This window comes from Dipodomys merriami, unplaced genomic scaffold (assembly GCF_024711535.1).
Source record: "Dipodomys merriami isolate MVZ:Mamm:240054 unplaced genomic scaffold, mDipMer1.0.p SCAF_22, whole genome shotgun sequence".
NCBI classification, from domain to species: domain Eukaryota; kingdom Metazoa; phylum Chordata; class Mammalia; order Rodentia; family Heteromyidae; genus Dipodomys; species Dipodomys merriami.
The window spans coordinates 436,678-447,417 of NW_027203604.1; the positions used below are offsets into that span (position 1 = coordinate 436,678).

The 10,740-nt window shown below is 37.7% G+C and overlaps 1 protein-coding gene across 3 annotated transcripts in view; it reads left to right on the forward strand.

The window, feature by feature from the left end:
* The window catches only part of Frem1 (FRAS1 related extracellular matrix 1), a 139,142-nt gene that overhangs the window by 36,547 nt on the left and 91,855 nt on the right, over positions 1 to 10,740 (forward strand). For 2 of the 3 annotated variants that reach the window (XM_070033150.1, XM_070033148.1), the window contains exons 8-10: positions 2,237 to 2,368; positions 3,610 to 3,954; positions 5,547 to 5,689. In XM_070033150.1, the coding sequence (XP_069889251.1) occupies positions 2,237 to 2,368; positions 3,610 to 3,954; positions 5,547 to 5,689 (620 nt within the window). Of the gene's footprint in view, positions 1 to 150; positions 329 to 2,236; positions 2,369 to 3,609; positions 3,955 to 5,546; positions 5,690 to 10,740 lie in introns of those variants that run through there. The other variant, XM_070033149.1, reaches the window with a different exon arrangement.

A 10,740-nucleotide genomic window follows, 5' to 3' on the forward strand; every position in this document is an offset into this window, starting at 1 on the left:
AATGGTGGAGAGTAGGTAGTTTTATTCCCAGCTCACACACATAACTGAAACCCAGAGGGCCAAGGACATCAGGTAATTGTTTCTGTTTTTGGTGATGGTGTACTGCAATCTGGTATCCTTTGTCCCACAGCCATGTTCTTTCCTCTGCAGGACAGCAGTTCAATGACACCTTTCAGAAGAGTGAAGCAGAGAAGTGTCTATGTATGGTATTACGACATAGGTGATTGGGAGCAAGAAGGCTTTCAGCTCAAGTTGTTCAGAGGGATGGGAACTAGGAGCAGACTGGAGTTCATGCTCCTGTTATATGTTGCACAGAAGCCAAAATACATGAACGAGAGCCTAAACAGTGTTGTCTTCATAAACTGCTTCATTAAATACAACTCCGTTGTACTAAAAGATACTAAATAAATTTAAAAAAAGGCCTCTGCACTGCCACTCAATTCTAAGTGGATTCATAATGACATTCATATATGCAGATCAGATGTAAATGTAGACTATAAATGAAGGTGTTTTTCTTTTCATTTTCACTAATCATATTGATAGTATTCCAAACATACTTAAAAGTAAAACATGACTAATAGTGATTATGGGAGATTATTTCAGAGGAAAATATGTCTGATTTAACATTGCAGCCTTGATTTGTAATTCTGTGCCCATTGCTGACCTCTAGTAAAGGAATAATGACATAAAAGAAGGAATTTTCACTAACGTGTAGTATTTGTACACTGTGTCCATCGTTGGTTTTGGGTGTGGAGGTGGAGTAATATGTGCTTATGAGTGCTCTGTGGCACCTGGATTTGTTAGGGGAACTCCAGGAATGGATTTGCTTGCTTTGGATTTTAAAATGCTTTTTAGATGAAGTTTTGCTTATTCTGAACTTAATTGTAATTGAAAATTTAAAGAAGACAATAAATAGAATCAAGATGGTTCGTTGTTCCACCATGAAGATACACTATTAATCATTTGCTATACATATGTCCAGTTTTCTTTGGGTTCCTCTGTGGCATCTCCATCCTTTGTCATGGGCTGAATTATGGTCTCATAGATCAAAATCCCAGCACCACTCCAGAACAAAAATGAACATCTTTCCTCAGGTTTCCAATGGGTACAATGAGAAGGTTTTGTTTCCTTTAGTTACAGAAGTTTCTTCTTTTTTCAAAAAGAAAGTTTCTTCCATATTATAGTTTAAACTATCCTTCTTTATAAAGGTGTATATATATATATATATATACATAGATATGCATAAATGTATACATGTATGTATATGCATATGTACACATACATACATGTATACATGCCTATATATACATATATACTTACATGTGAATATCTATATGTGTGTCGAATGTCAGACATCCTACATCTAACATCATTAACTGTTAGGCACAGTGTCCCTGTACAAATGTATTGAACCACTTTATATTTTAATATTTGATCTCATAAATCATATGTAAAAGCATTTCTGACTCTTATCCACTGAAACTTTGAAAAATTCTGTGTCTATATTTTAAAACAAAAGATCACCATGAGCATGGCATGTATTCTTTCCTTAGTTTTTGGCACCATCATACTTAAGGAGATGTTAAAAGGGATTTGTGGAGATAAGGGAAATCTCCATTCAAGGCCAATGTATGGGGGAAAAATGTAAAAAATAATTGTAAGGGAAAAATTCATCTCAACAAACAAATGGTGGTCATACTCTAATAATAACTATGCAGTAAGTATAGGTTGGAGGATTTCAGTCCAGTTAGATCCAAGCCAAAAGTGTTAAGACACTATCTGAAAAATAATTGAAGTGAAGGGGCTAGGAGTGTTTCTCAAGCAAGCACAGGCCCTGAGTTAGAAATCTAGTGCTGCTCTCTCTGTCTCTCTCTCTCTGTCTCTCTCTCTCTGTCTCTCTGTCTCTGTCTCTGTCTCTGTCTCTGTCTCTGTCTCTGTCTCTCTCTCTCTCTCTCCATCTACCTATCTACCTACATATGTATGTATGTATGTATCCATCCATCTTCCTACCCATGTACATATGTATGTATGTATTCATCCATCTACCTACATACCTATTTATCTACCTACCTACGTATCTACCTACCTAATCACAAACTATATTCAAGTTTCAGGAAAAGCATTTGGAGATACAATTTTCAGATAGTTTCAAAAATAAAAACTCATGACCCCTTTCTTAAGTTGGTATGTTAAGTGCCACAGAACTTTACAACAGACTTCTTGTGTTCTGCTGTAGGTCTGGACCTCCTGGAGGGGCAGTCTCGGGCCATCACCTGGGAACAGTTTCAGATTGTTGACAATGATGACATTGGTGCTGTCCAGTTGGTCACTGTCGATGGCCTGCGGCATGGACGCCTTACCGTAAGAGGTGAATGACCAACCTGTGCAATCTAAAAAGGAGTACAGAAATATTTTCTTTAAAAGCAAGTCACATATAACAGGAGATTTGCAGCACTTCTTGAGCCCCATGTCATATTTTAAATATTTGGAGTGCTTAGAACCATCAGCTCAAGTCCATGTGTGTTCATCTTATGCTGGGCTCATTACCTCAACCTCATTTTTGCTTTTTGGAAACCACACAGAACTCCTTCTAAGTTAACTGCTTATCTTTTTCCAGTTGCATGACAAAATATTTCCCTCTCTTCTGCTTTAGAGAAAAACATTGAAAAACACAAAAACATGTTTTTAACCTTACAATAATGCTGATGCTGTTATGTTGTAATTGTTAGTTGCCATAGTTGACAGGGTAATAATCCTAATAAAATAATATTCATGCTTTATGATAATATAGTTTGTTTTTTAATAAGTTTTTTATTGTGAAAATACTGTACAGAGGGGTTACAGTTACATGAGCAAGGTAATGAGTACATTTCTTATCAAGCATTGTTGCCTCCTCCTTTGTTTTTCCCCTACCATCCCTTCCCTCCCACTTCCACAATTATACTTCCCCTCCTATAATTTGTTTTTGTTATGAGCTCAGAGGATTAAATAAATTCAACAAACCCCTTAGTTTTACAAACTGTAAAGAAGAGTTATTTGTTGATATTTATGACTAAGAATTAAGAAAATGTAAGAAAGGACAAATTCTGATAAATTCTGAGAATTTCCTAGTCCACTGATTCAAATGCCAGTCTCTCCCAGAAATACTGTCCTCACAGAACCACTCAGATATAAGACTGTAGTTTCTTGCTTCCCTTGGGCCGGTTAAGTTGACATAGAAGGTTAATCATTTCAGTTTGTTATTTTTCAAAGAATAGTTAAACTAAATCAAATGTGCCAGTCAGGTCCACACCATAAATTATTGTTAACACCAGTATTCAACACCAGAGCTCACAAAACCATCTATAGTTCTTGATTTAGGATTTTATTTTTTATCTCATGAGGTGTTCATTGGAGCTTTCTTTTTAACCTATGAAACTTTGAACTTATGATGGTTTATGGAATGGGATTCTACTGCAAGTCAAGCAGGATCTGTGTGTTTCTTCCATGTGACAGTATTACCGACAAGTGGTCCCACTTTTCCTACTGCCCTCCACATAGCAATGCTTTCCTGCAGCTGCTGCTTCTTCTCCCTGACTAAGTGGGCCCCATCTCTACTCTCTCTACCAGGGGAGAAAGGATTCCTCTTCACTGTGGCTGACCTTCAAGCTGGAGTTGTTCGCTATCATCACGATGACAGCGACTCCACCAAAGACTTTGTGGTATTCAGGATATTCGATGGCTTTCACAGCACCCGCCACAAATTTCCCATCAATATCTTACCCAAAGATGACAGTCCTCCATTCCTTATAACCAATGTTGTGATTGAACTGGAAGAGGGGCAGACCGTCCTGATCCAAAGGTCCATGCTGAGAGCTTCAGACATGGACTCCAGTGATGACTACATCTTCTATAATATCACAAAGCTCCCACAGGCTGGAGAGATCATGAAGAAGCCAGGGCCAGGACTGATAGGTATGTTCCAGGCAGTGAAGATCTAAAATTTTCTACATACACAATCTTGGCTGGATCAACAATTTCTCTAAACCTCAGGCTTCCCTTGTGTAAAATTGGAGTAATAATTGTATCTTATTTCATAAATGGCATGTCTACTTTAGGACACATTCTAACAATGATTCCAGCCAAGTCACAAGGTATTTTTGACTTTTCAAATAAATTCTAGAGCTGTGCCTCCAGCTAACTATTTCAGTATAAAAAGTTAGTTGGACTGGACACAGAAGCCCTTACACCCATCATCCTAGCTACTTGGGGCCTGAGAATAGGAAGATCATAATTTGAGGCCAGGTCAAGCAGAAAAGTTAATGAGACCTCTTCTCAACCCATAGCTGGGCACATATGTGCATGCCTGTCATCTTTACTTTGTGGGAGGCTGAGATTGGGAGGATCACAATTTCAGGCCAGCCTTGAGCAAATAAGTCTGTGGGACTATCTCAATAAAAGAAGCCTGGCATGATAACTTGTTCCTGTTAGCCTTGCTAGGATGGAGAGCCCCAAACAGGTGCATCTCAGTCCCAGTGTACACCTAAGCAGAAGCAAGGCCTATTGCATGAATAAAGGCCAGAGGTGCCACTCCACAGTAGAGTGCTTGCCTAGGTAGTGCAAGGACTGAGTGGAAACTTCAGTACTGTCAAAAAAACCAAAACCAAAACCAAAACCAAAAAGTTGAGGTTGTCAATTAATGTGATGGGACACATAAATTGGAAGAGAGATATTTGGCCTGTTCTTCATGATTAATAAGTGCCAAGAGCAGCATTTGCTTACATTTTGATAGAATCATTTAAATTACTACTCCTTTTGTGTGTGTGTGTGCCAGTCTTGGGGCTTGAACTCAGGGCCTGAGCACTTTTCCTAAGCTTTTGTGCTCAACGCTAGTGCTATACCACTTGAACCACCGCTCAACTTTTGCTTTTTTGGTGTTTAATTGGAGAGAAGAGTCTCATGGACTTCCTGCTTGGGCTGGCTTCGAACCTTGATCCTCAGATCTGTCTCCTGAGTAGCTAAGATATGGCACCTGGCCATAATTACTTCTTAAAGGAGATAGTTGAGAAGTATATAAAATAGGGCTGGAGTAAGTAGTGTTACTTTGTATATTTCAGTTAAGAATATGTTTCTTGGAAATGTTTTCCTATGCTAATTTTTCTACACATTAAGATGGGTTGTGCTGGTAGCTTACACCTGTAATCCTAGCTACTTAGGAGGCAGAGATCTGAGGATCACATTTCAAAGCCAGTGAGGGCAGGAAAGTTCATTAGCCAGCAAAAAGCTAGAATTGGAGGTGTGGCTCAAGTGGTAAAGCACTAGCTTTGAGCAAAAAGCTAAGGGATAATGCCCAGGTTTTGAGTTCAAGCCCCAGTACTAGCATACACACACACACACACACACACACAGCAATTTTAGTTTTTCTGCTTTAGTATTTATAAACTTTGCTAAAAATACTTAAGGCAAATATCTTGGATTCCTCCACATAGTAGATAGAGAAGATTTTTGGAGATAACTCTCAGGTCATTGTCATCCAATACCTAAATGTGTGCTTTGTGACCTAATAGGCTACCCTGTCCAAGGCTTCCTTCAGAGAGATCTGTTTAATGGAATCATTTCCTATCGTCACTTCGGTGGAGAAATATTTGAAGATTCTTTTGAATTTGTTCTGTGGGACAGCCATGAGCCTCCAAATCTGTCAGGGCCACAGGTGAGAGACCATTTCTTAACATCTTCCCAGAGTTTTATATACTGATAGCAGCATCTGGAGGGTTTTTTTTTTTAAGTTTTTTTTTTATTGTGAAAATACCCTACAGAGGGGTTACAATTACATGAGCAAGGTAATGAGTACATTTCTTATCAAGCATTGTTGCCTCCTCCTTTGTTTACCCTTACCATCCCTACCCTCCCATCTCCCCTATGCCTACCTGCCCCCCTTTGTTTTTCGACATAACATCTTGTACATTTCATTGTTGCAATGGGTCCACCTGAATCCCTATTTAAACAATTTGTTTTTTTCCCTTCCCCTCCACAAATTATACCAACATCAAATACAGTGAAAACAGGGGTTATACTGTGGGGGAGGGACATACAAAGCAACAAAGAAATCATCTTCTAAATATGTTAGAAACAAAAGTAAGAAAGAAAAACCATTTGAGTCCTTATCTTGGGGTTCATTTCACCTAACATCAACTTATCTGACCTTTTCTGCTTGTCTCAGTCATATACTAGTTATTGCAAATAAGGGAAACCATGGGACCTATGTTTCTTTGGGCCTGGCTTACTTCACTTAATATAATTTTTTCCAAGTCTTTCCATTTCCTAACAAATGAGGCAATGTCATTCTTTCTGATGGAGGCATAGAATTCCATTGTGTATATATACCACATTTTCTTGATCCATTCATCTACTGAGGGGCATCTGGGTTGGTTCCATACCTTAGCTATGGTAAATAATGCTGCAATAAACATAGTTGTGCTGGTCGCTTAGTATGGTCTTGTTTGTGATCATTTGGGTAAATGCCCAAAAGTGGGATTGCTAGGTCATAGGGGAGCTCTATGTGGAGTCTTTTGAGGAACCTCCATACTACTTTCCAAAGTAGTTGAACAAGTTCACACTCCCACCAACAATGCACATTGTCCACATTGGAGTTGTTATTAAGAAGTACATGAAACAGGTTTTGAGTTTCAAAGTTTGAGAAGCAATGGATTAAGTAAAGGCAAGGCAATTTCTTTGCAATGACATGATTTGAACACTTAGTTTTCTAAAAATGTTTTGTAATTTTCTCTGTATCCAGTGTCTCTAAGGTTACCTCACCATTTTTTTTTGCCAATCCTGGGACTTAAACTCAGGGCCTAGGCATTGTCCCTGAGGTTCTTTTGCTCAAGCATAGCACTCTACAGCGCCACTCCTGGCTCTTTTTGTTTATGTGGTACTGAGGAATTGAACCCAGGGCTTCATGTATGCTAGGCAAGCACTCTACCACTAAGCCACCTTCCCAGCCCCTACCTCACTTTTATATTGACTACCTCACCAAATTTATTTGCTTCCTAAAACCCAAGAAAACACTTATTTTTATATGTAGTGGTTAAATGATAGATTCTGGGCTTGGACTGTCTGAGATTTCATCCTGGTTGTGACACTAACCATCAACCCGTGCTCCTGTTTCCTTATCTGTAAACTAGATGATGATACTAGAACCTTCCTCACAGAGTCATTGTGAGGGTAAGTGATACAATGCATTCTGTTACCTAGTGAACAGTCAATAAATAAATTGGTTATTATTGTTTTGGAGATCTAAATTTTTTCTTTTTTTAACAATCACTAGAAATTATTTAAGTCTATACAAAGCACAAATGGGATGAAGCCAACATTATCATATAAAAATTACAGAAAATGTAGTTTCTGGACAGTTATTAAAGGGTAAACTCCTTGAAGTGTTTAGAAGTAGATTATTATTCTTTGAGATTCACAAAAGGGACGTTTGACATTCATGATCACCTAGCTTTGACGTCCTTTTTGTTAGATATAGAATTGGTGCTACTTGTCATGTAATATCTTCTTATAGTCATATACTGATGTTAGCCAGTGCATAGAAGACTGAGGTATTCATCTGAGATGAGTGTAATAGAAAGGGATGATCAGAAAGAATAATGCCAGAAAGCTCTAAGTGAGTAGAAAATGATTCCTTTTAAGATTAAATGGAGAATGAAGGAGAGAACTCTCTGTTTTGGTTGTGTATGTATTCTTTTAACTAAAAGTCAACTCATTCTCAAATAGCAGCCTCTTCTCCACATCAATGCATTATATGCTATTTCTGTATCTTTGCTTGAGACCATAATTAATTTCATAGTTCAAAATGTCAGCTATTCATATGATTTACTTCTAAATCTTCTGTATATGTTTTCAACCCAAGGTGTATGTTCTAGAACACCATATCCTTTTTAGTAGACTTTGCAAGCAGAAATTTTAGCAATTTATTTTTATGTGTATCAAACATACAAGTAGTGATGCCTTGATTTCTCTACTAGGAAAACAGAATTATTAGAAATAGTATTATTTCTAATAATACAATTGTTATAAAAAGATAATTACTAGAAATAGAATTATTTTTAAATCTCAGGAAGTTATACCAAACTCTTCTATTTTTAAAAAATGTTTGCTCAGAGACAGAATAAATAAATAGAGACAGAGCCAAGCACCGGTGGCTCACACCTGTACTCCTAGCTACTCAGGAGGCTGAGATCTGAGGATCGAGGTTCAAAGCCAGCCCAGGCAGGAAAGTCCGTGAGATTCTTATCTCCAATAAACCACTAAAAAACCAGAAGTGGCGATGTGGCTCAAGCAGTAGAGCGCTTGCCTTGAGCTGAAGAGCAGAGGGACAGCGCCCAAGCCCAGAGTTCAAGCTCCATGACCGACGAATAAATAAATAAATAAATAAATAAATAAATAAATAAATAAATAAATAAATAAATAAATAAATAAAATAGAGACAGAGAGAGCAATAAAAATCTACAAATTGTGACCTGTGCTCATGAACCATGTACTCTCTAGTTTCTAAGTACAGTCACATCCCAGATTTGACCAAATGAAGATAGAGAATGTTAGAAAAAAGATTGCAACTGTACTTAGCATGTATAAACTTATTTTTCTTTTTCATCATTCCCTAAACAATGGTGCATAACTAATATGTACAAAGCACTTACATTGTATTGGGTATTATAAGTAATGTAGAGATGATTTAAAAATGCATAAAATGGTTGGTACACTGTACCACTGAGAACAGTAGTACATGCCTATAAATCCAAGCTATTCAGAAGGTTGAGGTGGGAGGGTCATGAATTTAATGCCTGCCCAGACAACATAATAAGACCCTGTCTCAAGCCAAAAGTAAAATAAAATAACCAGTACAGTATACAAGAGGATGTGCCTGGGTTCTGTACAGATAGGATATCAGTTTATATAAGGAATGTGAACATCCCCGAGAGGTTCTTGAACCCATTCCTTATGAATACTAGAAGATGACTGTGTTTCTCCAGCTCAGACTGACATGTACCTATCTCTTTATCTGACAAGTCTACATATCTACCTCAAAATACGTATCTGCATAAAAGAATATTTCACTTACTTCTCCAAAAACCTGCACAAAACTTTTGTACCTAGTAAGATTGAGAAAACTAACTTTGGAAGTAGTTAGTTCCTAGGAGTGAGAAGTAATAGTGGATATTTTCAAAAGTAGATGAAAAATAAAGAGCAGGCAGGAATCAGAGCCCAGGGAGAGGGCAGGATCAGGAATTCTGGCCCACAATTCAGTCAGCTACCAGCTAAAAGAGTATGAGAGTGTAGCCGGAATCTGAAGGTTGAAGTCAGTCTTTGTCATTTTGTAGGCTGACCTCTTGCTTTGTGTTCTGATCCCTTATAACTCTGTGTGTGCTTTGGCTGGAGATGCATTGGGAAGGATCTGGGGGGGTAGGCAGTGGAGAAAGAGTCTAGCATTTGTTTTGCATTCTTTGCCTGGGAATGGATGTTTAATAATGCCTTTTGTTACACCACATTTTAGTACAATGAGAAGGCTTTATTTCTCTGAGGAGTTTGTTAAAATATGGCTTTCTTGCCCATAGATATTCACACAGTAATTGTTTGCACATGCATAAATATGTAAAAACATATCAACTTGGGCAATCATAAAGCATGTTGAAAAATGTGCCCACCAAGAATTACTACAGGGGTATAAAAAAGCATGCTTGTACATTCTTTTTACATAAAGAATACATTGGAGAATAAATTAGCATGGAAAATGGTCTCTTTGAAGGCACAATAACTATTGTTTCCTTATTAAATCCAGCTTTTCAATTAAGTGGCGACTCACTGATCCACACTATGACTAGGAGGTCCCATAGAGAATTTCTGAACTTTGTAGATTAGCAAAATACTATAATTAGAAAAAAATGTCAGAGATTCCGGGAGACTTGAGAAATGACTGCCATTGTGCTCTTTTATTTTGATCACTGTCTTTAATTTTTAATTATTGAAATGCTTCATAATAGATGGTAAATATGCTGTAAGCTTTTTCTAAACATAATAAAAGGAGACAAGGAATTAGTTTATTGAGCATGTACTATGTATTAGGTACTCACTGGACTATTATCTTGCTTGATCATGACAATATTTCTCTCTAATAGTCATTGTAATAGTGCCTTTTGGCTGGGCGCTGGTGGCTCACACCTGCAATCCTAGCTACTCAGGAGGCTGAGATCTGAGGATCATCATTCAAAGCCAACCCAGGCAGGAAAGTTCATGAGACTCTTATCTAACCAGAAGTGGCACTGGATCAAGTGGTAGAGTGCTTGTCTTGAGCTGAAGAGCTGAGGGACAGCGCCCAGGCCCAGAGTTCAAGCCCCATGAACTACAAAAAAAAATGGCTTTTGTACAGAAAAGGAAAAATCTTTTTCCCAAAAGGGTTATAGTTTCCCCTAGGAACCACGGCATAGAAGTTCATAAGCTGATGTTAAGTCTTTATATCATAGCAAAAGTTTAACCATGTCAGTTTCTGCTTTGTGTATCAAGTGAACAAATTCTGTTCATCTTCAAATTGTATATTGGGAACAACATTGTAGACAAAATTGTCATTGTTAATCTATGCCTTAATGACATCAAAATAAATCAGAAGTGTAGAAACAGTAATTCTATGTGGCAGACTGAAGGTCTACACTGCCAAGCAAGATATCATTTCTAGAAAGAGGAAATTAGCTTTCATATTTA